Source organism: Mastomys coucha, unplaced genomic scaffold (assembly GCF_008632895.1).
Source record: "Mastomys coucha isolate ucsf_1 unplaced genomic scaffold, UCSF_Mcou_1 pScaffold11, whole genome shotgun sequence".
NCBI lineage: Eukaryota > Metazoa > Chordata > Mammalia > Rodentia > Muridae > Mastomys > Mastomys coucha.
Window position 1 is genome coordinate 7,460,194 of NW_022196893.1, and position 26,671 is coordinate 7,486,864.

At 54.5% G+C, this 26,671-nt stretch overlaps 5 protein-coding genes across 7 annotated transcripts in view; 4 read left to right on the forward strand and 1 right to left on the reverse strand.

Annotated features, from left to right (window-relative positions):
* The window catches only part of Ppp1r16a (protein phosphatase 1 regulatory subunit 16A), a 23,719-nt gene extending 12,680 nt beyond the window's left edge, over positions 1-11,039 (forward strand). The window contains exons 2-11 of the mRNA XM_031347758.1: positions 5,958-6,950; positions 7,552-7,622; positions 7,702-7,847; positions 8,937-9,040; positions 9,112-9,236; positions 9,325-9,450; positions 9,537-9,612; positions 9,693-9,822; positions 9,969-10,131; positions 10,415-11,039. Coding sequence (XP_031203618.1) covers positions 6,692-6,950; positions 7,552-7,622; positions 7,702-7,847; positions 8,937-9,040; positions 9,112-9,236; positions 9,325-9,450; positions 9,537-9,612; positions 9,693-9,822; positions 9,969-10,131; positions 10,415-10,789 — 1,575 coding nt within the window. The 5' untranslated portion in view covers positions 5,958-6,691 and the 3' untranslated portion in view covers positions 10,790-11,039. The remainder of the gene's footprint in view (positions 1-5,957; positions 6,951-7,551; positions 7,623-7,701; positions 7,848-8,936; positions 9,041-9,111; positions 9,237-9,324; positions 9,451-9,536; positions 9,613-9,692; positions 9,823-9,968; positions 10,132-10,414) is intronic.
* A 119-nt stretch (positions 11,040-11,158) lies between these two features.
* Gpt (glutamic--pyruvic transaminase) lies at positions 11,159-15,759 on the forward strand. The gene is made up of 12 exons (XM_031347766.1): positions 11,159-11,932; positions 12,913-13,133; positions 13,266-13,355; positions 13,431-13,539; positions 13,638-13,771; positions 13,936-14,179; positions 14,384-14,463; positions 14,537-14,673; positions 14,802-14,976; positions 15,075-15,230; positions 15,321-15,433; positions 15,505-15,759. Exons 2-12 carry the CDS (start codon positions 12,972-12,974, stop codon positions 15,593-15,595), a joined length of 1,491 nt encoding a protein of 496 aa, XP_031203626.1. The 5' UTR covers positions 11,159-11,932; positions 12,913-12,971; the 3' UTR covers positions 15,596-15,759.
* Positions 15,760-17,248: 1,489 nt separating this feature from the next.
* Mfsd3 (major facilitator superfamily domain containing 3) lies at positions 17,249-19,622 on the forward strand. Its single transcript, XM_031347868.1, has 5 exons — positions 17,249-18,384; positions 18,680-18,827; positions 18,918-19,042; positions 19,117-19,226; positions 19,306-19,622. The coding sequence occupies exons 1-5, from the start codon at positions 17,703-17,705 to the stop codon at positions 19,477-19,479; spliced, it is 1,239 nt and encodes a 412-aa protein (XP_031203728.1). The 5' UTR covers positions 17,249-17,702; the 3' UTR covers positions 19,480-19,622.
* On the reverse strand, positions 19,601-26,415 carry Recql4 (RecQ like helicase 4). 2 transcript variants are annotated; one of them, XM_031347775.1, is made up of 22 exons: positions 26,126-26,415; positions 26,012-26,045; positions 25,834-25,931; positions 25,495-25,635; positions 24,542-25,288; positions 24,328-24,454; positions 24,116-24,223; positions 23,914-24,012; positions 23,238-23,330; positions 23,023-23,159; positions 22,671-22,754; positions 22,371-22,559; positions 22,113-22,292; positions 21,900-22,041; positions 21,548-21,810; positions 21,156-21,408; positions 20,947-21,076; positions 20,694-20,863; positions 20,440-20,620; positions 20,213-20,360; positions 19,952-20,060; positions 19,601-19,864 (listed from the first exon to the last, which is right to left on the reverse strand). In XM_031347775.1, the coding sequence occupies exons 1-22, from the start codon at positions 26,207-26,209 to the stop codon at positions 19,740-19,742; spliced, it is 3,642 nt and encodes a 1,213-aa protein (XP_031203635.1). In that variant the 5' UTR covers positions 26,210-26,415; the 3' UTR covers positions 19,601-19,739. The 2 variants fall into 2 exon arrangements, with proteins under 2 accessions (XP_031203635.1, XP_031203641.1); XM_031347781.1 differs by having other exon boundaries at positions 25,923-26,045.
* The window catches only part of Lrrc14 (leucine rich repeat containing 14), a 4,506-nt gene continuing 4,089 nt past the window's right edge, over positions 26,255-26,671 (forward strand). The window contains exon 1 of one of the 2 annotated variants that reach the window (XM_031347830.1): positions 26,255-26,669. The gene's annotated coding sequence lies outside the window, so the exon portion shown is untranslated. The remainder of the gene's footprint in view (positions 26,670-26,671) is intronic. The other variant, XM_031347841.1, reaches the window with a different exon arrangement.

Below are 26,671 nucleotides of genomic sequence, written 5' to 3' on the forward strand. Positions count from 1 at the left end.
GCTAAGACTCTAGGGAGAGGAGGAGGCAGTGCTTTGCAAGTATAGCAAGGAACAAAGAGCTCTTGGGGTGAGATGGTAACCCACTGGGGGGAATGCCAGTGGAGTGGGAGCAGCATTAAGAAACGAGGATATGGGCTCATTCATTGGTAACCATTAAAGCTGTTGCTGGGTTTCAGGCCTTGAAGACATGTGGTGTATAGGTCAAAAGCTCCCTTCCCATTTAAGCCAATGCTTAAATGAGGGGTTCCCTTGCAAGGTGCCACTCCTCTGAAAGGCTGCTGGGGAGCTGCAGGGCTCTGCTCTCAGCATGCTGAGATCTGTGAGAGCTTCTGCGAGGCCCGAGGTCCAGTGAGTCTCAGAATGTACACAGGCTGGCCTAGAACTCACAGAGATCCAACCTGCCTCTGCTTCCCGAGGCTAGGATTAAAGGCATTACTTCAGACCTTGTAGGGTTTATCGTTGGTTGTTAACACTAGAGTCTTATTCCTGCCCAGGTTGGCCTTGAACTCACAGGGACCCTCATAGCTTAGCCTCCTGAGTTCTAAAATGACAGTCGTGAGCCACCATACCTTGTACACCTTGTAGGTTTTCTTTTGTCTCCTGTTTATAATGCAGATTGTTTGAAAACTAAGTGTAATTGGATTTGGGGGGGCTTCCTTTCAGTTTTGGGGGTTTGTGTCATGTTTAGAAAATTGTGTGTGTGTGTGTGTGTGTGTGTGTGTGTGTGTGTGTTAGGAATATGAAACATTTTCTTCCTTCTTGTACTCTTTTGGCTCTCATTCTTAAGGCTATGTGTGTACTTTGTGTGTGTGTGTGTGTGTACTCTGTGTGTGTGTGCTGTCTCTTTCTTACGGTCATGCGTGTGCTGTCTGGAGTTTATTGTGGTGTGAAGAGAGGTTCTTGTTTCCCAGGGAACTTTTCACTGCTAGCACTTGAGTCCTTCCCCAGTTTGCCCTTTGTGGGCCTCTTTTTCCATATGTGTTCTGAGGAGTCTTCCTTGCCACCCAGTTCCTTATAGGCTGATGGTCTCTGCCTGTACCCATGATGACCACTTCCACTCGGGCACTTCCTTAGGACCTCTCTAACTGCCACCAGTCCTCTTTCTGAGCCCCTCCTCCATCTGTCTTCTTAGCCCTTTCCTCCCTTGTAGCTTTCTGTTGTTCCCAGACCTGTTCCTTCTAATTTCTACTATTTCCTGTCTTCCTGTCCACTTCCTGCTTGTGGACTATCTCCTTGCCCTACCTCCTCACCCCCCTCGGTCTCTACTGTCTAATTGTGTCTCATTGGTTTGAGGGCCTTCTCAACTCCCATAGCATGAGAAGATAAGAGCCTTGCATAGTTGGCTAGATGGCCTTACCTGTATTCATGTCCTTTTCTTACCCAGTGTGCTTTTCTTCCTCCAGGTGCAGGGGGCAGTTTACACTCACCTTGCTCAGTACAGAGTTCTTAACATAGTTTCTACAGAGTAATCTTCATGTGGTCCAAGTTCAGTCAACTACATTGTATCAAGCACAAGTACTTCCCCATACCTGCTCCCATTTCTCCTTTTTTTCTTGTGTCTCCGTCTCATGTTTACAACTATACATGGGCATGCTGTTACCTTGTGTATGTATGTGTAGTAGTGCAGATGGGCCCCAGGCCTTGTGAATACTAGACAAGTACTCCAGTATAGAGCGGCACTGTTGTGGAGATGGCATCAGCATTTCCACGGATGGGCTCAGGTGCTCAAGCAGTCTTTTCCACCTCAGGCCCACTGGTTGCTGAGGATCTCGGGCTTACCACTGTGCCCCACTCTGAACTTTTATTAAAGACTGCTGTTGTAGAGCCGGGCGGTAGTGGCGCACGCCTTTAATCCTAGCGCTTGGGAGGCAGAGGCAGGCAGATTTCCGAGTTCGAGGCCAGCCTGGTCTACAGAGTGAGTACCAGGACAGCCGGGGCTACAGAGAGAAACCCCGTCTCGAAAAACCAAAAGACTGCTGTTGTAAGATTTATTTTTATGTGTATGAATGTTTTGCCTTCTTGTCTATATGTGTATCACTTGTACAAAGTGCTCCCAGAAGCCAGAAGAGGGCAGCAGGTATGGATGGTTCTGAGTCACTATATGTTGCTGGGAATTGAACCTAGGTCTTCTAGAAGAGTAGCCAGTGCTCCTAACTGCTCAAAGATACTGATCCATCTCTCCAGCCTTTGTTTGCTTGTTTTTTCAAGACGGAGCTTCTCTGTGTAGAGCTAGGTGGCGTGGAACCCATTCTGTAGACCTGACTGGCCTCAAACTCACAGAGATCCACCTGCTTCTGCCTCCTGAGTGCTGGGATTAAAGGTGTATGCCACCACCACCTGGCTTCCAGCCTTTATTTTTTTAATATGTTTTAAAAATATATTGTTTGTTTTTGAAGACAAGTCTCATTATGTAGCTTTGGCTGGTCCAGAACTCACTCTGTAGATCAGGATGGCCTTAAACTCATAGAGATCCTCCTGCCTCCTGAGTGCTGGGATTAAAGTTGTGTATCACACACAGCAGATTTATTTTTAATTATGTGTGAGTGTGTACAATGTCTTTGGAGTCCAGAAGAGGGCTTTAAATCCTGTGGAGTTGGAGTTACAACTGTGATCTGTCTGATGTGGGTGTTGGGAACTGAACCTAGGTCCTCTGCCAAGATCAGTAAGTGCTCTTAACTGCTGAGCCATCTCCCAGTCTGATCTTATATCTTTTTTTCACAACTGAACAAACACTATTTCTTAGAGTTCTTTCCATCATATCATGATATCCTACTTAGGTTTCTGTTGCTGGGATAAAATAATGACCAGAAACAATTTGAGAGAGCCCACCATCTAGGGAAGCCACAGAGGAACACTGCTACTGGCTTGATCTCTGTGTCTTCCTTAGCTTGCTTGCTTATCTAACCCAGGACCACGGGCTCAGGGGTGCCACTGCCCACTGTGGGCTGGGTCCTCCCATGTCTCAGCAGTCAAGAACATACCCCACAGGCCAGAGTGGGCAGGCTTTGTCTCGGTTCCCTCTTCCCAGGTGACTCTAGTTTGTGTGAACTTGATAGAAACTAACCAGCACAGTGTATTAGGAACCTTCTCCATAAAACCTTGTAGGGCTCATTTAGTTATGTTCCTCTGATCAGTGGCCAGGCTTTTCCATTGTTTTATTTTACAGTGTTGCTTGCAGTGGGTGGCCAGATGCATCCAGGTACTTTGTGTCTGTCAGTACAGTATAGGAGTGAGCTTCTTAGAACTGGGCTTGACAGAACATGGCAGATGCCCTGAACTGTGAGCCACAGTTATTGTGACCACAATTTTCAACTTTGAGGTCAGGCACACAGCCTGTGGACCCAGCGTATAAACCATGGGGCTAGAGCTTCCTTCTGTCCATACATTCCCCAGTGGCTTAGCAGGGTTTGCTGATCCTCACCTGTGCTCTCTGGATAGCCATCAAACCACTGAGATTCATGTGTGCCATTTCCACTCTTAGACAGCCTTTCTGGATGTGAGAAGGAAGAGGAACTCATTTACCTAGAGTCCTGTCAGCTTCTGCATCTATGTCAGTGTGTCGAAGCCCCTCTCTTCAGCCACTCATCTGTTTTGACTCATGGCAGAAATGAATACATAAACATCAATCTACAGAATCAATCTCTGCTTGCCTCCTATCTGTAGGTGTTTAGGGAGGTACTTTCCTGCCACAGAGCAAATAAACTCTGTTGGTTGATGTCATCTTGCCATGGCCAGAGTCTCTTTGATCAGATGCCCCATTGCTATCCACCGTCTTGCCAGCTCCCCTTGTGATGTGCAGCCAGAGACGGGAAGGCTTACTCCTCTCTGCTTCCTTGGCTTGCTGAATGAGCTTTACTGTGGGAGGATGTCCCAGTGGATGGTATCAGAGAGAAAGATTCGAAGTCTAGAGATGCACCTTCAGAGAGGTGTGATGTGCGTGCTTTCCTGTGCATATATGAGCCTATAGCAGGTGCACTGTTTTTGTTTTTCCCACTCGAAGTTCTTCTCTGAACCTTCCCTCCCTTTCCTTTCCTCTCTCCTGTCCTTTCTCTAGACATCTATCCTTTGTCCCAATTTCTGGGTCACCTGCCTCCACCTTTGTCATTCCTTGTTCCCATGTGTTTAGGCCCTTAATGGCTGTCAGGGTCTGGGTTCACTACAGATACCATGTGGTATAAAAAGGCAGTGCTCACCACACACGGAATGGGAAGCTGTCATTGTATAACAGTGGGGAACATTCGGGCATCCAATAAAGATGTTCTTGGTGGTCAGGGCTGTCCCAGCATGCCCTTCATTTGGGTCTGGAGTACTTAGACCTGCCTGAATCAGTTCCTGTAGCTTTCTCAGCCAGCAAAATAGATTTTGTCTTTTTTTTTTTTTTTTTTTTTTTTTTTTTTTTAATGTAGCAATGGCTATCATCGCTTGGTTTCCCTGAGTATAAACTGAGGATGAAGTAAGTGCTTACTGAAAGGGGGTTATATAGTGGGGGAAGGGTAGGGAAGCAGAGGGCCCCGAGTAGTTGGTTGTGTTCTCATTGGAACTGCAGAGAATTGCGTGGGGTTAGGGTGCTGGTCTTGTAGGGTGAAAGTCAGCTGCCGTGTTGGGCACTCTAGCCTGAGTCAGTCCAGTGGTGCTCAGGCTGAAGGATGGGGATAGAGGTCAAAGTCCTTGCTGGGTTCCACATTCCTGGTTCAGCTCAGCTAAGCCTGAAGCCCAGTTCTGGGGTAAATCAACCAAATTATCTTACTTTACATTCCAGAGAGACTCTGGGAAGGATTTGCGGAGGCAAGCAGGAGCTGCCCTGCTCAGCCCGGTTTTGGTTTTGGTGGTGTTGTGACCATGTGGTAGAACTGCTGCGCTGGTCATCAGGCCTTGGTAGATTATCTGTCTTCATGACTCTGGCAGGCTAGGAGAAGAGCCACACCTTAGTTGGGTCCAGCTGGGTCAGCCAAGATTCAGATAGGCAAGAAGAGCTGGTCTCTTCTAGAACTTCAGAAGAGCCCACTGGCTTTTAGCTGGCCTGTTCCCTTTGAGGCTGGCTTCTGAGGGAAAGCCAGGTAGACAGCTCCTGGAATCAGAAGCTAACGCTTAGAGCTCAGCCTGCTATGAGCTGGGCTGGAAAACCCTTAGAATAAGAATCATTTCAGTGGGCTGCATGCCCACTGAAATGATTACTGGGGCCCCTTGTGGTCCTATCCCGGATCACACAAGAGTCTGACCTGACCTCAGGCACATTTCAAACAGACCATGAAGGTGGGCCAGTAGGGTTAAGGCCTATGTATTGGGGAAGACAGGGCCTCCTGGGCAGTCTGGAGTGGCTGGAAGCCTTGCTTATCTTTGTGCAGCAGCCAGAGAGCTGTCTCCACATGTGCTCAGGTGAGAAACAGAAGCCAGTGTGTTTTCTAATTGAGAAGTGGTTGCTGTCCTTGGGTTGATTTCTATTCTATAGGACAAGGACATCAGGGTATCTTTCCTTTTGTCTAATGATGGTGGCAGGGGAGACAGCTCCTAATTCCTCTTCCTGAGGATACTAGGGTCCCCCTGACTTGATCAGAGTGCCACTCTGTGTAGCAGATATAGTGACTGGACTGAGCTGGCCTCCTGATGGCAGCAAGGCAGATGGCAGACTGCAAGGAGCTCAGTAAGCAGAGTCTGCCAAACCTTCATGCTACCCCTGTAGAGCCCAGGGAAGAAACCTGCCCAGCCCAGCCCAGCTCTGCTTTACTGTTAGCCTGCACAACCCTTTCCGAAAAGGCTAAGTAGGCCTTGAGATACCTCGTGTCCTCCTCTTCCCTAATTAGGTGGGGAAGAGTAAGGCAGAGCAACGCCCCTCTCCCCAATATGTTGTTGACTTTCAGTGTGCTGGGGGAAGAGGGTGGGTTCCACACAGGGCTCCCCTGGAACCTCGTCCCATGAGATGACCTTGATGTGTTTCCTTATTCGTATATACTCCTCAGGTGTGTGTTTCGGCCGGAAGGGGAGGTTCCCCTGAGAAAATATTGACAGAACTCCTGTCTCCTAGCTGCATAGAGATTGTCACCCTTGGACGCCGGAAACTGGAATCCCAGGACTGACCATACTCCCTGACCTTTGCTGCCATAGCTTGTTAGACCTAGTTGTGCTGACTGAAAAACCAGCCACAGGACTGAGGGCAGCCAGCATGGAAGAAGAGCAGAGGTTCCCAGGGGCTGCCAGGGGCTTGCTGCTGATTGGCCCTGCCCTCCATTGTCCTAGGCAGGGTGCCAGGAAGCTGAGACTTTGTTATCTGGGTAATTAGCTTCAGACCCTGGACTGAGGCCGGCCAGGTCTTAGGGCTACTTTCCACAGGCTGTGCACCCTGACCCCAAGAGGAAGGCGAGGCGCTGTGTACAGAAGCCCTGCCAGCTGAACACTTGAGGTGTCCGTCCTGCCTGGGGAACAACTGCAGGCATCCCCACTTACACACTTTCCTCCCCACCCCATGCCACCCTGCCCTCTCTGGCTGGGCTCTGCCCCTTAGGGCAGCTGGGCCTGGTCACAGTGTGGGGCCTCCCATCTCAGCCTTGCCAGGGACAGAGGGCACCAAGCCTTAGAAAGGGGATGCCCCCAAGGGTGCCAGTCCAGCCAACTGCCCCACCCTTCAGGTTTGTCCTGGCTCTCCAAACCCAAATCGTGGTGCCCCCAAACACCCTGTGGGCAGACATCCACCACCATGGCCGAGCACCTGGAGCTGCTGGCAGAGATGCCCATGGTAGGCAGGATGAGCACCCAGGAGCGGCTGAAGCATGCCCAGAAGCGACGTGCCCAGCAGGTAAAGATGTGGGCCCAGGCTGAGAAGGAAGCCCATGGCAAGAAGGGCCATGGGGAGCGAGCATGGAAGGAGGTGGCTGGCCTCGGGCCTCGGAAGCATGTCCGCTTCCCTCCCAGCATTGCCCTTCTGGAGGCTGCTGCCCGAAACGACTTGGAGGAAGGTGAGTCCCAGGGCAGAGCAAAGCAGGCACTCCCATCTGTCTGGGTGTGGCTCTGCCTTGAGTTGGCTCAGAACTAGGCCTAGAATTATCTCCAGCTCCTGGGCTCCAGCCACAGCTCTGATACTGAGAGTGAACTGTCCTTAATAGAGGGGGTGGGGGCAGGAGGTCCTTCTGTGAGGAAACTCAGGTTATGGGAGGACTGGACCACAGGTAGATACACTGGGGGTTGCAGAGTAGTCTAATACTTGAGCTGGTAGCCATCACTGCCTTTCAACAGCATGTCCCATGAATCCTTTCCCTTTATGCATGCCTTCCAAGCCCCATCCTTGGAGAGACAGACAGCGTTGTTCATTTCTGGTTAGAGATGGAGTGAGTGGGTGTTGGCCAGGCCCAGGCTCCTAGAGCACACATGGCCTGGCACTACTGCACACCCCCCAGGCCCTGCCTTTGTCTCTGACTGGAATCTGCCTAGTTCAAAGTCAAGTCTAACCTTAGTGGGCTCTCTTTCCTTCCCTGTCCCCCATGCTTGTAACTTCTGGGGCCTGAAGGAAGAGGCACCTGGGATCTCTTACGGACCCTTCCTGCCTTCCTCTTCTTGCAGTCCAACAGTTTCTTACCAGTGGGGTTAGCCCCAACCTGGCCAATGAGGATGGCTTGACTGCACTGCACCAGGTAAGCGCCTGCAGGAGTGGGCAGGGCTTGCCTGGCCTAGCTGGGGTCAGGGTATGGGGCTTAGGTTGCTTGTTTGCAGTGCTGCATTGATGACTTCCAAGAGATGGCCCAGCAGCTCCTGGAGGCTGGGGCTGATGTCAATGCTCGAGACAGTGAATGCTGGACACCTCTGCATGCTGCAGCTACCTGTGGCCATCTGCATCTGGTGGAACTCCTTATTTCACGGTAGGACCTGCTAGGTGTCCACATGATAGCTCAAGTGACCCATCTGGTCACTTCTTCTGTCCTTACCTCTTCTGTCAACCCTACCTGGGATCCCAGAGGGAAGAGTATGTTCACTGTGTTCTTTGGCCTGCCTGGCAGGCTAGACTTCCAGCTCTGGACCAAGGGCCTCTCCATAGTCAAATGCTATGTGGTCAGTGTTGAGGATGGACTTGGTAAGGAGGGAAGCGGAACGAGGAGGCCAGCTGTGTCTAGGAGGAAGTGCCTGGGTACAAACGAGGCCTCTACCCCTGAGGTAGAGCAGAGGAGGCAAGTGGGCTCATAGATTCAGGGACTTCTCCATTGGTCAGGTATAGAAGCTTGGTCATCCTTGTGTGGACAGATGAGTGTCACACACAGCTTCCTTGGTGATGGATCAGGGGTATGTAGCTAGCAGGTCCCTGGGGCTCCTTTTGAAGCTGGTATTGAACTGCAGGCATCCTTTTGGGTCTGTTCTTCCACCATGCATAGGCATGCTTCTGTGTTCTGGGTGCCCCAGAGCCCTTGCACATCTGCAAGTGCCTCTGCTATATTTAAGGGGGTAGATGGGTGTTGTAAACCTGAAGCCTGGATGGATAAAGACAACAGGTTGGATAGAGATTGCTAAGTCTAGCTTGAAGATGGGGTCTGGGAGGGGATAGTAGTCAGACCCAGGCCAGCTTTTCTTGAAGAAGTTTGGGCTTTGTTTTCCTCCTTCCTGCCTTCCTGTCCTTCCCAAGGACAGTGCTGGGCTGAGGCCTCCACTGAGGGGAGAGCTGCTGCAGGGGACTGAGGCCTCCGCTGAGGGGAGAGCTGCTGCAGGGGACTGAGGCCTCTGCTGAGGGGACTGAGGAGCTGCTGTGGTGCTGAGGCCTCCGCTGAGGGGACTGAGGAGCTGCTGCAGGGGACTGAGGCCTCCGCTGAGGGGAGAGCTGCTGCAGGGGACTGAGGCCTCCGCTGAGGGGACTGAGGAGCTGCTGTGGTGCTGAGGCCTCCGCTGAGGGGACTGAGGAGCTGCTGCAGGGGACTGAGGCGCTGCTGTGGTGCTGAGGCTGGTGCTCTCTCTCCTTGCAGTGGTGCAGATCTCCTTGCAGTCAACACTGATGGGAATATGCCCTACGACCTGTGTGAGGATGAGCAGACGCTGGATTGCCTTGAGACTGCCATGGCCAACCGTGGTGAGTGTGCTGTGCCTGCCTAAGGGGTGGCGCCCTAGGTCACGCCTTCTCTGAGCCAGCTTGCCTCTCAGGTATCACCCAGGACGGCATTGAGGAGGCCCGGGCAGTGCCAGAGCTGTGCATGCTCAACGACCTCCAGAACCTCCTGCATGCTGGGGCCAACCTCAATGACCCTTTGGATCATGGGGCTACTCTGGTGAGAACTCAGGCACTTGGGGGTGTTTGTCCTGGGGCAGGTACTTGGAAGGGGTTCAGGGATTCAGGGCTGAGTGGTCTGCCTTCAGCTGCACATCGCTGCTGCTAATGGGTTCAGTGAGGTGGCTACCCTGCTACTGGAGCAAGGAGCCAGCCTGAGCGCTAAGGACCATGATGGCTGGGAGCCTCTGCATGCTGCAGCTTACTGGGGCCAGGTGAGTGTGCTCAGGAGCAGGGAGAGGGTAGGTTCCTAGCTCTCGCTAGAGCCCTCAGCCAAGCAGCTACTGCTGGCTGCCTGCAGGTACACCTGGTAGAATTGCTTGTGGCACATGGGGCTGATCTGAATGGAAAATCTCTGGTGGACGAGACACCCCTCGGTGAGTGTGGGGTTGCCTACATCTGGTGGAAGGGAGTGGCCATGAACATGCCCATGACACCTCTGTCCATCTCTCCTCAGATGTATGCGGTGACGAGGAGGTAAGAGCCAAACTGCTGGAGCTCAAGCACAAGCAAGATGCACTCCTGCGGGCCCAGGGCCGCCAGCGCTCCCTGCTGCGCCGCCGTACCTCTAGTGCAGGCAGCCGTGGGTAAGCCTCCTGCTGTGGTCACTGTCCACTTGCTGAGACCTAGGCTTTGTCCCCATGGACATCAGCTGGTGGTGGAGCCTCAGTATGATCTGTGGGAATTGGTTGTGAGACAGATGGTGATGTCTCAACTTTCTCCCCCACCCCAGGAAGGTGGTGAGACGAGTGAGCCTGACACATCGCACCAACTTGTATCGCAAGGAGCATGCCCAAGAGGCCATTGTGTGGCAACAGCCTCCACTCACCAGTCCAGAACCTCTAGAGGATGAGGACAGGCAGACAGATGCCGAGCTCCGACTGCAGCCCCCAGAGGTGAGCATGCAGCCTCTGTACTTTCTCACATTTGGAGCAGTCTTGGTGTGTGATCTGATTATTTAGTGCCTAGTCCTCTATCCTCACTAGCCCCCTGTGGAGGTGGTAGGCCCAGTGATCTCGTGCTTCTAGATGGGCTAGTGCCATTCAGGTGTGTGCTGCTCACCCCCCAACTCTCATGTCTGTCTGTCTACTACCACTTCACACAAACTTGAAGCCCAAGGCTGGTGTGGGTGAAAACAAGCGCCCTCTGATGGCTCTGGGGTCCTGGCTCTGTCCACAGGACGACAGCCCTGAGGTGACCAGACCACACAATGGCCAAGTAGGGGCGCCCCCAGGGAGACACCTGTACTCCAAGCGTCTAGATCGGAGTGTCTCCTACCATCTGAGTCCTGAGGAGAGCAGTGCCCCTGATGCCCTCGTCCGGGACAAGGCCCACCACACACTGGCAGAACTTAAACGCCAGCGAGCAGCAGCAAAGCTTCAGCGACCTGCCCCTGAAGGGCCTGAGACCTTTGAACCTGGCCTGTCTGTTGACACTGAGACCTCCCAGGCTGACTGTGGCTTTAGCACAAGTGGGGACCCACCCTTACTCAAGCTCACGGCTCCCTCAGAGGAGGCGTCTGTGGAGAAGAGGCCATGCTGTTCGCTCATGTGAAATGTAACTCCTCAGTGTGGCAGGGTTCAACCCCATGCCCAGCCAGAGGCTTCCTCAGGATCTCTGGCCTGGTGACCCACTTCAGCACATACCCCAGTGCTGTAGGGGAGCCGGCCCAGAGCTCCATCCCCCTCCCAGCCCAGGACACTGGTCACCTTGCTCAGGGATGGACTATGCAGAGCTCTACCTATGGGCCTCAGGCCACAGACTGCTTATTTTGTGACTGTTGATAAAGGCTGTTTGCCACTGAGCCTTCCCATGTGTCTCACTGGTTAGGAGCCACCCATGCCCAGGAGCGCCCACACCTGTAGACGGGTGCATGCTGGGGCTTGAGGGAAGCTCGAGGCCATAGGCAAGGTGCCCAGCTTTAACCTCCACCTCTCCTAGCTGGTTCAGCTTCTTGGAGGCTCCTCTGTAACCCTTTGCTTTCCTGAAAGCAGTAGGACACTTTGGAAAAATCTATTCATGGATGATGGAGTAGGTGACCATGCAGAGGGGGACAGGGACCCTGGCTGGAAGGGATACAGTGTTTCCCACAGTACCGGGGCAGGGCCAGCAGCGTGAAACAGGCTCACATTGGTTAGGTGCCTTCCAGGGTCATGGTCTCAGTTTCTGGCATGAAGCCCTGATCCTGGGGCATGTCTGCCAGCTTCCGCCTGTGCTGGTATAGGTGACAAGCAATTGGCCACTCGGCCTGTGCTGGCTAGGGACAATGTATCAGAGTGAGAGGGGCCCTTTAGGGGCCTCAAGCTAGAGGGAAGAAGGCAATTCTAGATCATGGCCATTGCATTTGTCTTTGCATGGCCATCTCTACCAGGTCACATGGGCACTGACCTGGTCAGCCTGGTATCCATCCTCAGGGTCTGTCCTTCCTCTAGCACCTGTGGTTGGAGGGTTAGTGTCCTTGGAAGGGCTGGGGGGGGGGGGGGGGTTGGTGGTGACTGCTGGTTAAATTTAGAGTAGGGCTGTGCCGCTGCCTGAAGTCCACCTGCTACCACTGCTACTTGGGCCCTGCTGGTAAGAGGCAGGAAGTGGCAGGTTCTGCCAGGGCCAAGCCTATATTAATCTGTGCTGTGTCCTGAGGGTCAGAGAAAGGCCACTGAGCTGGGAGGCTACTGTGGCATCAGAGCCAAGAGATCAGAGGTGAGTGTGTCCCCATCCCAGGGCCTCCTGTGGTATCTCTTCCAGCCTCCAGGGTCAGAAGGATCAAGGCTCACCTCATGCCTTCCTAGCTGCCTGCTGCCCAGCTTAGAAGTCACTCTCCCCAGCCCTTAGCCTGAGCCATAGATAGGTCCAAGGGCTTAGAGGACCAGGGCTGAGCAAGTCTATAAGCTTTCTGGAAGGCAGTGGGAGTGGGGTACTGTGGGCCTATCAGAGCCCACTTCCTGTTCTCTCTACCAATCAGAAGCAGCAGGGAAGGGGACTTAGTTACCCTTGGCCTGGGTTGTGGGCCTAAGGGCACCCTCAGGCTGATGTGTATTGAAAGGGCATGAGGGCAGTCCAGGGTGAGGTGTGTCCAGAACTAGCTGTCCCCGTCTCCAGTCTCTTCCCTTCCCCCTAAACCTTTGCAGTGGCTCATCAGGGACCAAGGTCCAACCATAGCACTCTTTCAGTCCCCATGGAACCTAGAGACCGAACATCTTTCTCCCTTCCCCCAGTGTTCCCCAGATTCCTAAGGCCTGGCTTAGTTACCTAGGAGACAAGTCCACTTGCTTAAGTAAAGATGGGGTGTGTATCAGGCCTGAGAGGACTAGGCCTCAGCTGGGCCTTGCTGGGGTGAATCTCCAGTAGTCCCTGTTCTGTTCTTAATAGGCCCAGATGCTGAGTGCTCTGTTCTCCCAGTTTCCAGTGTGTCAAATGTCGAACCATCCGTCTGTCCCTACTCCCCAAGTGGGTCTCCTGCTCCCTCATAGGGACACTAGGCGGCACTGGGCCTCGCCCCAAGCCCCGCCTGCTGCCTTACCAACTCCCTCTGGCTCCCTAGGGCAGATCTGTGCCCAGACTGGTGGGGCGGGGCTCAGGGTGCTCCAGTTCCTTCAGCCTTTTCTGCCCCTTTCAGTAGGGCCAGAAGGCTGCAGTGGAGAGGGTGGTGTCTTACCTCACGCAGACTTCCCCATTTCCAGCCCTGATTCCCCACTGGACCCTTCTTCCTGAGCCAGCATTCTGCCTGGTTTGAGCAGTCATGGCCTCACCAGTGAATGGTCAAAGCCAGGCTTCACAGAATGGGCTGAAGCGGAAGGTGCTAACTCTGGATACTATGAACCCATGTGTAAGGAGGGTGGAGTATGCAGTTCGAGGACCCATAGTGCAGCGTGCCTTGGAGCTGGAGCAGGAGCTGCGTCAGGTATTGCCTTGGGCCACTTACTGCCCTTCTACTAAACTTGGGTTGCTGAGTTAGTCCCCAGCCTAGTGGAATGTAGGACAAAGGCAGTAGGGTGGTTGTGTTCGATCTCCCTGCCTGCTTCCTTTTTCTCAGGGTGTGAAGAAGCCTTTTACTGAAGTCATCCGTGCCAATATTGGGGATGCACAAGCCATGGGGCAGAGACCCATCACCTTCTTCCGCCAGGTTAGGCTGCTTACTGCTTTTGTGGTTCCTCCTCCTTCCCCCAGCTGCTCTGGACTCAGTACTTGGTTCTTCCAGGTCCTGGCCCTCTGTGTCTACCCCAATCTTCTGAGCAGTCCCGACTTCCCAGAGGATGCCAAGAGAAGGGCAGAACGCATCTTGCAGGCATGTGGGGGCCACAGCCTGGGTGAGTGCCAGCTCTAGGTGGAGTCTAAGCCTTAAGGAGAGGCAGGGAGGGATGAGGTTACAGGACTTGGCCCACCTTACTAGCTTGTCCCCTTTCAGGTGCCTATAGCATTAGCTCTGGAATCCAGCCGATCCGGGAGGATGTGGCGCAATACATTGAGAGGAGAGACGGAGGCATCCCTGCAGACCCGAACAACATATTTCTGTCCACGGGGGCCAGCGATGCCATCGTGGTAGGGTAGACCAGGCCTGGGCAGGGCAGGGCAGAGTAGCACTATGTGTGAGGCTAGATGGGGCTGAGTCTGGTGCAGCAGCGTTTGTACAGGGCGGCGGTGGGGGCGGGGTGGGGTGTACAACCCTGGCTGCACTAACGCTGGGCTCCCTATCCTGCCTACAGACAGTGCTCAAGCTGCTGGTAGCTGGCGAGGGCCGTGCACGAACGGGTGTACTCATTCCCATTCCTCAGTACCCACTGTACTCAGCTGCGCTGGCTGAGCTAGACGCTGTGCAAGTAGACTACTACCTGGACGAAGAGCGCGCCTGGGCTCTGGACATCGCAGAGCTGCGGCGCGCTCTGTGCCAGGCACGTGACCGGTGCTGCCCTCGCGTATTGTGCGTCATCAACCCCGGCAACCCCACTGGTAAACCTATCTGCTCCGCCCCCTGTGGTTTCACTCTTCCCCGCTAGCTCCGCCTCACAGTGCTCCTCCTGTCAGCCCCGCCTCTTCCTCCAGAACCTGCCCTTGCTCTCCTACCCAAAGTGCGCCTGGCCTGAGCACAATTGGGCTTGGTTCTCTGTTGCCCGTGGCTGACCTTCCAGTCAGTGTTGCATCTTCACACTCCAGGGCAGGTGCAGACCCGTGAGTGCATCGAGGCCGTAATCCGCTTTGCTTTCAAAGAGGGACTCTTCCTGATGGCTGATGAGGTACACACAGGGGCACACATAGCGGTGAGCAGTAGCTCAGCCCCCAGCCTGAATGACACTGCCACCCCTACAGGTATACCAGGACAATGTATATGCTGAGGGCTCTCAGTTCCATTCATTCAAGAAGGTGCTCATGGAGATGGGGCCACCATATGCCACGCAGCAGGAGCTTGCTTCTTTCCACTCAGTCTCTAAGGGCTACATGGGCGAGTGCGTACAGGCACAGGTGGTGGTGGTGGTGGTGGTGGTGAGGGTGGGAGGGGTGGAGGACTCTTAATCACTGCCAGGGCGCAGCACCCTCTTCCCAGACCAGCCTCAACTCACTCTCCCCTGGGCAGGTGCGGGTTTCGTGGTGGCTATGTGGAAGTGGTGAACATGGATTCCGAGGTGCAGAAACAAATGGGGAAACTGATGAGCGTGCGGCTGTGTCCACCAGTGCCGGGCCAGGCCTTGATGGACATGGTGGTCAGTCCACCAACACCCTCCGATCCGTCCTTCAAGCAGTTTCAAGCAGTGAGCAGACCAGGCCAGGCCAAAGATATCTGGTGACCCAGCTTTGGGTGGGACTATAGAGGGACACATTGATCCATAATTACCTCCTGTGACTGCAGGAGAGGCAGGAGGTGCTGGCTGAATTGGCAGCCAAGGCTAAACTCACAGAGCAGGTCTTCAACGAGGCTCCCGGGATCCGCTGCAACCCAGTGCAAGGCGCCATGTATTCCTTCCCTCGAGTGCAGCTGCCCTTGAAAGCTGTGCAGCGCGCTCAGGTGGGGAATGCTCAGGTGGGCCATGTGGGGGCTGAGCAAGGTGTGTGCCTGGGTTCCAGGCTGTGACCTGACCACCCTACTGACCCTCAGGAACTGGGCCTGGCCCCTGACATGTTCTTCTGCCTGTGCCTCCTGGAAGAGACTGGCATCTGTGTGGTACCTGGGAGTGGCTTTGGACAGCAGGAGGGCACCTATCATTTCCGGTGAGACCTGGGATGTGTTGACCCTGCCACTAACGAGCCCGTGCTCCACACTGACCATTTGTCCTTTCCAGGATGACCATTCTGCCCCCCATGGAGAAACTGCGGCTGCTGCTGGAGAAACTGAGGCACTTCCATGCAAAATTCACTCATGAGTACTCTTGAAGCCACTGCTGGGGCCACACTGGATGCTCTCTGACTCGGCAAACTGAGGGTCCTTGGGAGCCCTCAGTATTTCTGATTTCGCCTAGGGTCTGGGTACTTGCCCTGCAGGTCCCTAATAAAGCTGGGTGTCAGCCTGATTTGAAGTGGCTGCCTGGGTGACCCCAGTTTTTGACTTACCTGATTGGCTTTGTGTAGACCCACGGACTCCACATAAGGGACACTGGAAACTGCGTCTAGAGGAGTTCTTAAGGACAGATCCTAGGGAAGGAAGGGCCCTCCAGATTGTCATTCATCCATTGGGCTTGAGACAGGTGCATCTGTGTGCTAGGTCTTCATTATGGTCTTCAGTGGGGGGCATGTGATGATTGGGTAAATAAAACCAACTAGCATAGTAGTAAAGAGTGTGAAGGCAGATGTGGAACCCTTTTAGGGCCACTCCAGAACCACTGGGAAGGGATGAGGTTTCAGGGAATTGCAGGGGAAAGAGATCTTAGAGGTTACATCAGAAACAATAATCTTTCTCTGGGACACACACAGCAATGTGTCCCTAGTTCTGGCACTTCCTGTGCCAGCCACAGGACGAAGTTATTCAGCTCTTACAACCAAGTTAGGACTGACAGCAAGGGCTTGGGCATAGCAGAGCAGGGGAGGTTCTTTTGCAAAGCACATTTAGGAACCCTTGGGGCAGATGTGTGCTAATGGAGGGACACATCCTGGAGTGGGAGGCTCAGGAAGGGATGAGCCCCTGTGCACAGTAGACACTGCTGGGATTCACTTGTTTGGTCTTCAGTACTCCTCTGAAGTAGGCAAAGCAGTCCTCCCTCCCCTAAGTCTTATGGTACTAGGGATTGAATTTAGGACCACTGAACTCTATCCTGCCTGCCACTCTTTTTCAATTTTAAGACATGGTCTTGCTAAGGTATTCAGGTCAACCTAAACTCATTCTTGCCTCAGCCTGAATAGCGAAATTATAGGGGTTTACAAACATGCCCCAAAGTAGAACCCACTTTCTAGATATGAGACTATCTGAAAGTGACAGGGTAGCCCCTCAATGGAAGCAAGGCAGTGCCAGGGTGCTAGGACTTGGACAGTGTCCAAACAAAAGCAGTACCATCCAATTATCTTCTATGGGGTCAATTCATAACCCCAGGTCTCATTTAGCAGGCTTACTGTGGACTTGGGAGGGCACAACTCTGAAATGGGGGAGACTGAGCATGAGCCTTCCCTGCAGGGTCAGAATTACTACCTCCATGAATACTGCAAAGGAAGGTGGTATCATGGGCAACAGCTGACTAGGTCTGCCCTTTCCCACAAAACTCCTGCTTCTGTGGTCATTGACCCGGGGGGGGGGGGCAGCTCTGAAGCCACAGTCTCAGCAAGATATGGGGAGCAATGCATTGTGGGGCAAAGTATTGACTCCTCCGTGAGCTGAGTATTAGCAATGCTTCAGGAGTTGGGCATGGTGGCACATGCCTTTAATCCCAGTACTTGGGAGACAGGCAGAAAGATCTTGAGTTTGAGGTCAGCCTGGTCTTCAAAGTAAGTTCCAGGATAGCCAGAGCTACAAAGAGACCCTGTCCATCTATCACTCCCCCCGCCCCCAAACAAAACAAAACAACACCTAAAAAGAAAAGAAAGAGATGCTTCTTCTGGAACGAGTCTGGTAACCATTGAGCAGACAGGAAGACGCCTGCCTGCTGGGAATACGAGCAGCAGGCTGTCCAGGTTTGGCACCAGGGGCGCCAGAGCAGATGTTCCGGATCTGCGAAGGTATCTGTAACCTGCTTGATATTAGGCGCTCGGGTTTTAAGCCAATTGAGGACTAACGGGGAATTGACCCCGCCCCCAGCCCAGGTTGCCCCGCCTCTCCCCTGGCCTGACCCCTGCGCAAAGCACGCTGGTATTTATGGGCTGTGCAACACCGCAGGCCCACCATGCGATAGGACCTATCTGTCGCTCCGCATTTTTCTCGCAGCTTCCGTACTTCCGGGATATCTGGGCCCCAGTGTGCGTGTCAGGATTCCAGCCTGATTGTCCCCGGCTCTATGTAGGAGGACCAGATCCTAACCGTTCATCCTGAGCCATCCGATCCCACCACGAACTGGCCATGCATGGGAAGTTGCTGCCGCTGGCCGGCCTCTACCTTGTGCAGGGTCTGCCGTATGGACTACAGTCCAGCTTGCTTCCCATTTTACTGCGGGCCCGTGGCCTCTCCCTAACGCGCGTGGGTCTGACCAAGGGATTGTATGCTCCCTGGCTGTTAAAGCTGGCGTGGGCACCGCTGGTGGACAGGCGGGGCACCCCGCGGGTCTGGTTAACACTCAGCACAGTGTCCCTGGGCCTGGTGTGTGGACTGCTGGCTGTGTTGCCTCCTCCGCAAGATGGCCAGACAGGGCTACCCAACATCGTGATGGGGCTGCTACTGCTGCTGAATCTGGGTGCAGCAGTGCAGGATGTGGCTCTGGACACACTCGCTGTGCAACTCCTAGAGCCAAAGGAGTTGGGACCTGGGAACACTGTCCAGGTGGTCGCTTACAAGCTGGGGTCAGCACTGGCGGGGGGTGGACTGTTGGTCCTGTTCCCCACCCTCTCTTGGCCACTGCTCTTTTTGCTCCTAGCTACCACCTACTGGCTGGCTGCTGCCTTAGCCTGGGCTGCACCAGCCTTGGGAAGGCTGCCTTGGCCTCAGGCCTCTGAGCATACACCTCACACCTCCTATCTTCTACAAGATTTGCTGGCTGTGCCTGGGACCCTCTGGACAGCAGGCTTTGTGCTCACCTACAAGCTGGGTGAGTGAGGCCTGGAGTTAGGTAACATCAAGCTTGGAGCCCTAACTCCATGTTGGTCCCTAGGGCCCTGAAACCCACTTAGGGACTGCCCTATTCTGGAGTCTCAGCCCAGACAGAGCTCTGTAGCATGGTTTTGTCTCACCTCTGAACTTCTCTCAGCTCCAGCCAATGCCCAGTCCTTTCTCTTCTAACATCTGGGGCCCGTGAAGTGAAGGGGACCAGGGGCCTGACTGGTTGGAGTACTGAGGCTCCTGGAAGAAAGAATGGGGCCATCCTTGCTTACGGTCTCCTGTAGGTGAGCAGGGTGCTGGCAGCCTGTTTCCACTTCTCCTGCTGGACCATGGTGCTTCTGCCTCAGACTTGGGGCTATGGAGTGGCTTGGGTGCTGTGACCTGCTCCATTGTTGGCTCCTCCTTGGGCGGGGCTCTACTGGCCAGGCACTGGTAAGCACTCCCCAATCCTAGCCTGATGATCCTCAACTCTACCCGTGTCCCAGGCAATCTTACCATAGTGTCTCTCGATTCCTGCCCTAGGCAGCCACTAACCCTGTTGAGGTCAGTGCTGCAGCTTCGCCTTGGGGGTCTGGCCTGCCAGACTGTTCTGCTCTTCCACCTCAACAGCCCAGGGGCCAGTCTAGATGCTGGCACAGTCACGAGAGGTGAGAGGTTAGTCTTGAGGATATTGGGAGGGGCAGAAACTTGGGGTCCCACTGACCTTTCTTTGTTCTTCCAGGGGCAGCTTTGCTGAGCCTATGTCTACAGCAATTTCTGGGGGGTGTGGTCACCACTGCCACATTCACTGTGATGATGCACTGTAGCCAGTTGGCACCCAGAGCCCTGCAGGTAAGAGGGCTGGGTAGGGATGCCCAGGGAGTGTAGGTGTAGGGAGTCACTAGGCCCTGATCTGCATTATCATTCCCAGGCCACACATTACAGCTTCCTGGCCACCCTGGAACTGTTGGGCAAGCTGCTACCGGGTACCCTGGCTGGAGTGCTGGCTGACGGCCTGGGCCCACATCTCTGCTTCGCTGCCTTCCTTGTACTCTCAGCCCTGCCTGTTCTGGATCTCCGCTTGGCACCCAGTAACCTGACCTGAGCTGGATGTTAGTCAGGGCTGTCCAAAAAGCCAATAAAGCTATGTATGGCCTGGATGTCTAGGACCCAGGAAATGCAGCTGTCCTCAAACTGAGGGCTGTGTCACCAGAAAGCACATAAAATTACTGGATGCCTTTTAATCTGCATTTTGGATCTTCTTATCCCCTCCCTGCAGCCAGCAGGTTTTGCCTGACAAGTCAGCGATGGCCACATCACTGCCTTGGTTTGCCTGGCACCCTCTGACCCTCCCTTGTAAGGTGGTCATCGGCCTCTGAGCAGGAGCTCTTCTGTAGCCAGGTGCATCAGGGCACGGAAGTCCAGGTGTAGATACTTTCTCCAGAAGCGCCGGTCTAGCCCATACACCTGGGCTGGGTAGCATGGGCTTGCTAGGGGGAGCAGAAACACAAGCCTGAGGACTCAGCTGGCTCCAGTGCCCAAGCCCTCCTGACGTCAGGCGACCCCATAGCCCTCACCAATGCCATGGAAGATGCGGGCCACAGCCCTTCCTGAAAACCTTTCTTCTGGCCTCAGGGACAGGAGCTGGCGGATATCACGGCGAATTTGGTCCTCCCAATCCTGAAGCTGTGGGAGGACAGCATGTCACATAAAACCACACCCCGAGCAAGCCAAGGAAACCTTGGGCCAAGCAGGGATTGGACCGTGGGCTCAGAGTTGAATGGGGGCATGTCACTGTCCCAGGCTTTAGGAACTGTCCTCAGAGGTGCGGCACTTACCTGGATCTGCCCAGGTTCTAGACCCTGAGTATCCTTCACAATCTCCTCCTCCTCTTCCTCAAAGTAGTAGCTGACCAGGGTTTTCACCTGATTGCTGTGCTCCTCATCTGACTGCTCTAAACAGGGTCCACAACTGGGAAAGGCCACACTGGGGATGAGACAAACCTGTCAAGAGTTGCCCATGGGGTCATAGTGGATGCCCTAGGCCCTGCCTACCTCCTTCCCACCTTCGAAAGGCCTTGGACATTTGGTGTAGGTGGGCCAGGGCCTTGTGTTCACGAGCCTGCACACGGTTGTAGAGGAAGTCACAGATCTGGTCCTTTTCTTCATCTGTCAGGTCCCCGCGACTGTGCAGGTGAAAGGCCAACTCACTGAACTCCACAAGCACTCCAGTGCCCTGCGCTGCGCCTGTTGGCAAGCGCGTCAGTCGGAGGTGAACAGCTGGCTAGCACGACCCAGCCTGGGCTAGTGGTGGGCATACCTTTCTTTGGCTCTGGGTCCCACTTCAGCTGGTGGAGAGCCTGCCGTACAGAGGCCAACTCCCAGCCCATTGAGTCTGCCAGTTCCACCACGTCAAACTCGAAGGAGCTCTTGCCCTGACTTGTGTCTTTAGGTGGCCGCTTGGCCCAGCACACAGCCAGAGGGGGACACCTGTGCCCAAGGAACAAAGGAGCATGTGGCCAGCAGCCCTGATTCTTTATCTCTATCCTCACCCTGGGGTGAGATATGCTTACCTGTGGGCCAGAGCTTGTAGCTGGGCATGGCCCCCAGGGCAGTGCAGATGGCAGTGGGCATAGGTACACGGCAGCAGCTCCAACCAGTGCCGAGGGTGTAGTTCCAAATAGCACAGCAGAGTCTCAATGGCTAGAGGCAGAGAAAGGCTCAGGAGAGGTGGCAACAGCCTCTCCTTGTAACCCGTATCCTGCCCCTCCTGGCTCCTTACCCTCCTCTGTCATGTCCAGAGCCTGTACTGTAGACTGCACTGGGAGTGCCCGCTTATGGCCCGGGCAGGCCTGTCCCAGTATAGGGTATGTTTGCTGGCCACTGTGCTCTTCGACTTCCTGAAGTGGGGATCTGGGCATAGGCCTCTGGCTGCACGTGCAGGGTGGGAACACGCGATGCACCAGCTTCTTCACGGCCAGGAAGTCAGTGCTGTCAGCGTGGGCATGTCTGCGCAGTTCCCAGAGGTCTTCACTCTGCATTGGGACAGTCATATGCACAGAGCTATCACACTTGGGCCCAGAGTGGCAGCTGACAGGAAACAAGAGAGCAGCTGGGGCTGAAGTGGCATAAGAATAGTAGAACCCCTGGGTCTGGGGAGATGGGGTTGCCAACCTGGGGGTGCATGAACAGGTGGCAATGGGCAGGCTTCCCGTCACGTCCTGCACGGCCGATAGCTTGCACGTAGCTCTCAAAGCTTGGAGGCAGTCCCAGGTGCACCACAGCCCGCACATCTGGACGGTCCAGTCCCATCCCAAATGCCACTGTGGCCACTACAATCCGCAGGTGGCCCCGCATGAAGGCCTGTTGTACTCGTCTCCGTTCCTGGCTGCACATGCCTGCATGGTATGCTTCAGCTAGAGCCTCGGGGCCACAACCTGCAGAGAAGGTATACGAACAATTGACGAGATCATAGCAGGCACGCAGAGGAAAGGGTCCCTAGGTGGCAAACCTTGCATGTGCCTACCTCTCGGCCTTGAATCTCTCACCATGGATAGGCAGGTGCGGAGGAGTGCAGCCACCCGTTCTGTATCCTTTCGTCGAGTGCAGTAAATGATAATTGAATCCAGGGTACGAAAACGGTCACCTTGCAGCAATGTCACCAGAGCCTAGTAATGAGGAATGATTAACATGGCAGCTTGGGGGCTTCTGACGGGGTCCCTGGTATGTACATACGTACCTGGTCTAAGTCTCTATCCATGGACACGGAGAGGTACAGATTGGCAGGGATGCTGGCTAACCCACTGAGCTCAAGCTTTCCAGCTATGCCAAGGTGCTGGGCCACATCACAAGCAGTGCTTCGCGTAGCTGTGGCTGTGAGACCCAAGAAGCAGCGCACACCCATATGCTCCCGAAGTACCTGAACCAGGGATAGTGCTCAACCACTTAGCTCACCTGGGCCCAGTCCGCCTCCACCCTGACCCAGACAAAAGCTCACTTTGCAAACACGGAGGTAACAGGGCCGGAAATTATGTGACCACTGAGAGAGACAGTGGACCTCATCAATGCAGGCGAAGGCAATTGGAGGTAGCTGCGCGGCCTGGGGGAGGCTGGCAGGACCCTTAGTCCCGCACCCCACCAAGGTCTCTGGGGACACAATCAGCACATGCACCTGAGCTGCCTGTACCTGCAGGGAAGAAAGAGAGTTATAGACACTGTGTCAATGGGTGCCCACTTCCCCCCCCCCCCCCCCCCCCCCCCCCCCCCCCCCCCCCCCATCCATAGGGGCCCTCCTGACCTTCTTCAAGACAGATTCTCGTTGTTTCTTGGTCATACCTGAGTGGAGGCAGGCTGCCTTCAGACATAAAGGCAGACCGGACACCTGTAAATACAAAGCTGTCAGAGTCCAACACAACCTAACCTCTTCCCCCTGAATTCTCTCAGATACTTAGCCCTCCTGAAACAAATGCATCTGACACTGGGTCCTGGGAGAAAAGGCAGAGGTAAGGAACTAGATGGAGAACACTGGGCATTAGGCTGTGTCACCCTCAGAAAGAGGTCAGCTGGTGTGTTTAAGGAACTAGAAGCACGTAGGGATATGAGAGCTATCAGCTTCAGACTTTCCAGGTACTGACAGCCTGTCCGTATACCTGGTCATCCATGAGTGACAGGAGAGGAGAGACCACCAATGTGAGGCAGGGGCTTCGCTGGGCATAGAGCAGTGCAGGAAGCTGGTAGCACAGAGACTTTCCAGCACCCGTGGGCAACACTAACAGAGTGGAGATGCCTGGATAGGACAAGAGGCTGTTATGAGGCTCAATTGGTTAGACACAGCCTGGCGCAGTTCCTAGGCAGCCATACTCACCAGAAAGAATCCGCATGATTGCATGCTCCTGCCCAGGGCGGAAGGCTTGGTGGCCGAGCTGCTCTAGGGCCTGGAATACCTCAGCAGGGGTTTCTGTGGACACAAGTTATAGTGGTTTGAATGAGAATGGACCCTCACAAGCTCATGTTCCCATGCTTAGTTCCCACTAGGTGAACTGTCTGGGAAGGATGAGGAGGTATGTCCTTGTTAGATGAAGTGTGTCACTAGGAGTGGGCTTTGAGGTTTCAAAAGCCCGGGCCAGGTCCAGTGTCTCTCTGCTTGCTGCCTACGGATCAGGATGAACAGGTCTCATCTACTTCTCCAGCACCATGCCTACCTTTCGACTTCCCACAATGATGATAACAGACTAAGATACTGAAACAGTAAGCAAGTCCTAACTAAATGCTTTCTTTTATAAGAGTTGCTGTGGTTGCGGGGACAGTGGTGGCTCACACCTTTAAACCCTGCACTTGGGAGGCAAAGACAGGCAGATCTCTATGAGTTTGAAGCCAGCCTGGTCTATAAATTCCAGGCAGCCAGGGCTACACAGAGAAACTCTGTCTCAAAAAAAACCCAACAATCAAAAAGAGTTGCCTTGGTCATGGTGTCTCCCCAGAGCAACAGAACAGTACTACAATGTGTTGATAAAGTGTCTGGACCATTAAGTTTCACTTACCTGCTACCTGTCCCAAGGGCCCTGGTGGGTAGAGGGGTGACACTGGGGTATGGCAGCGAAGCACCCGTAGCTCTGGCCCAGCAGATTCTGCTTCCTCACCTGTTTAGACAGGCAAGAGATGGGGATGTGGAGGCCCCAGAACAGACAGAGACCATCCTGGCATAATGGCCACAAGTCACATCACCCATTCCCCCTCACTCACCAGAGTGGTGACAGGAAGTGGTGCCTGTCCTCTGTGCTCCTTCCTCCAAGGTGGAAGTGGGCTTTTTGTCATCCCTGTCACCTTCCTCTTGGATGGTCAGGGTGGAGCCTGGACCAGAGTTAAGAGCTGCTGGAGCCTTTCATCTGTGTACGTGATTCCCTAGCACCCGTGATGGTTAAATGACCCAATACTTAAAGCAGAGAGAGGCTTACCTGGCTGGGAACACTGGGATGCCCAGTGACCAAACTGCCCACACCGGAAACAAGTATCCTTCACTGTGGCCCTGGGTCCACCTTCCCCAAACCGAGCTTGTTTCTTCTTCCACTTTTGCTTCCATAGCTGGGGAAGGGCCACAAATGGAAGAATCACTTGGGAGTGGATGGGAGGAGAAGAAAGGCTGGCCTGTTCCATTTAGCACATGCTCACCTGCTTACGGAGAAGCCTGCCCCGATTGGCCCCAACTCGTACAAAGCATTTGTTTTTCATGTTGAGTCGAATATAGTTCCCTCTGTCTAGGGAAGCTGGTCGAGGAGAGACATGGAGGTGAGCTGTGCCCTTAGCCTTCTCTGTCCTGGCCTGATCTGAGGACTTGCGGGGCTGAGGTGCATTCGCTCGTGTGAGTTCTCCTGGAGGGTCTTGCCCATGTGCTGTAGCCCCAACTCCCTCAGCCAGGAGTCCTGCTTGGCTGCTGTGCTGGGCTTGTGCAAAGTCCTCCCCCTTCTCATTCCGTTTCCGCTTCCTGTCTTTACTGTGGCTGGATTCAGGGCTCCATGACAAAACGTGGGCTGGCTGTTGGGCTAGGGCCTCTGGGCTCTGTGACGATACTTCTGAATGGACGTCAGGATCAACGTCATTCACCTTGCCTGACAGATGGGGTTGTGACTCCTTCACACTCAGGCCAAGCCCAGCACCTGGAACCTCTAGAAGATCTGAAACTCTGTTGTGACACCTCTCTAACCAACCAGGGTCTAGGGAACTCAACCTCAGGCTCAGGGATGACCGAAGCTGCTGGAGTTGGCCTAGCCTTGGCTGGGGCTCAGGAACCAGAGGAAGTGCATCATTAGCTTCATCTGGACAGGGAGATTCAGTCCTTGAGCCCGGCAGCCTTGGGGTGGGAACTGTGGACAAGGATCTCTTCTGAGGCTGGAGTTTTCTGCTCAGGGTTAGTCCAGCCTAGGAAGACAGAACAGCATGTAGAAACTCAGGACCCGAGTTACTGCAGAAGTTTGGGACAGACAACAGGCTGAGAGTGGAGATGCCTGAGCACTGTTAGGAACCTAGCTCCAGTTATTACAGGAGCCTCTGTGTGTGTGTGTGTACATAGAAGGGCAAACCACCCAAGGGCCAAAGGCAGTTCTGGGTTCACCTCCACGTCTTACCTGTAGTGTGTTTTTCAGATTGGCTTTGAGCCTCTTCCCATAGTCTTGTACAGAACTCAGTGGTCTCTGCTTTGGCATAGACTGTGTATTCTGCGTTGCAGCTCGATTCAGGTGGGGACCCCAGCAGCTTGGCTTCGGTGCCTGGAGTAGATAGTAGCGACCTTGACCAGTTTAAAAGATGGTATGGGCACAGAAGTGCCTCTAAAGTTTCCCTTAACCCGCATGGGAGGGCCCGGCCACCCAATTTTTGTGCTCTATGGAGGCATGGCTGCATATGCTCTTGGTTCCTGCCACTTGACCACAGAACGCTGACAGCGAGAGTGGGATTAAGTGATATACCTCCTCAGCTGCCTCGGCAAGCGATTGCTCTTGGACGCGATGTCCATCGTCAGCCTGACGCACTGCCTGCTTTAGGTTACGGTACTCACGGTAGAGCGCTGGGAAGGAACAAGTCGGTGGTCAAAGAGCACACCCACTAACATTCGCGCCATCCCTGGTCCACCAGCCCTGCGCTCACCGCGGGTCTCCTCTGGTGCAGTCTCCACATCCTCCTAGGAGAGAAGCTTGTCAGCCACAGGCTGAGCCTGGGTGCCCACTAGTCGCCCCTGACCGGACCCTAACTCCATCTCACCTTCGCTGGCCGTCGCCCGTGCAGCCGTACAAAAGCGCGCTCCCATTCCTGCAGCTGCGCGCGAACGGTCGTAAGCCGCTCCATGGCAGCCCGAACGTGAGTTTAGGGAACTCTCCCGCCGCCACTGTAAAGTCCTGTCCTTAGCCAATGGGAGCTGACGCCGGGCGGTGCGGCCGAGTCTCGGAGTCCCGGGGCGGGGCGGGGGCGGGGCCGTACGAGGCGTTGCGTCATCACAGCGCGCCATCTCTTTGCGCCGCGCTATCTGGGCGAGGCTAGCTAGGGCGAGGAGGGGTTGGGGGCTTTGGTAGTAGTCGGGGCGGATGAGCCGGGGCCGCGGGGCTGGGATTCGAGCCGGGCTAAGAGTCAGCAGCCGTTAGTGGTCAGGGCACTCGGACGGCAGGTTCGACGGGGACTGGCGCTTGAAGGCCACGGCTGAGGCGGATTCTCGGGAGGAGCCGCTGCGCGCGCGGGGATGGGCCGCCAGCGCTGGGCGACCTAGGGGCGGGTGAGGACGTTCTCGGCCTGTAGAAAGAGGCTCGCCCGGGT

What these genes read in the sequence shown, in the direction of transcription:
- Gpt (XM_031347766.1), top strand. Translation starts at nt 12,972, where the DNA reads ATGGCCTCACCAGTGAATGGTCAAAGCCAGGCTTCACAGAATGGGCTG. An exon ending in ATGTGGGGGCCACAGCCTGG is followed by an intron (nt 13,540 to 13,637) that starts GTGAGTGCCAGC and finishes GTCCCCTTTCAG; the next exon opens with GTGCCTATAGCATTAGCTCT. An exon ending in TCTTCCTGATGGCTGATGAG is followed by an intron (nt 14,464 to 14,536) that starts GTACACACAGGG and finishes CCACCCCTACAG; the next exon opens with GTATACCAGGACAATGTATA.
- Mfsd3 (XM_031347868.1), top strand. Translation starts at nt 17,703, where the DNA reads ATGCATGGGAAGTTGCTGCCGCTGGCCGGCCTCTACCTTGTGCAGGGT. An exon ending in TGCTGGCACAGTCACGAGAG is followed by an intron (nt 19,043 to 19,116) that starts GTGAGAGGTTAG and finishes TTGTTCTTCCAG; the next exon opens with GGGCAGCTTTGCTGAGCCTA. An exon ending in TGGCACCCAGAGCCCTGCAG is followed by an intron (nt 19,227 to 19,305) that starts GTAAGAGGGCTG and finishes TATCATTCCCAG; the next exon opens with GCCACACATTACAGCTTCCT.
- Recql4 (XM_031347775.1), bottom strand. Translation starts at nt 26,209, where the DNA reads ATGGAGCGGCTTACGACCGTTCGCGCGCAGCTGCAGGAATGGGAGCGC. An exon ending in TGTCACTCATGGATGACCAG is followed by an intron (nt 22,755 to 23,022) that starts GTATACGGACAG and finishes TTGTATTTACAG; the next exon opens with GTGTCCGGTCTGCCTTTATG. An exon ending in CTACAAGCTCTGGCCCACAG is followed by an intron (nt 20,864 to 20,946) that starts GTAAGCATATCT and finishes CCTTGGGCACAG; the next exon opens with GTGTCCCCCTCTGGCTGTGT.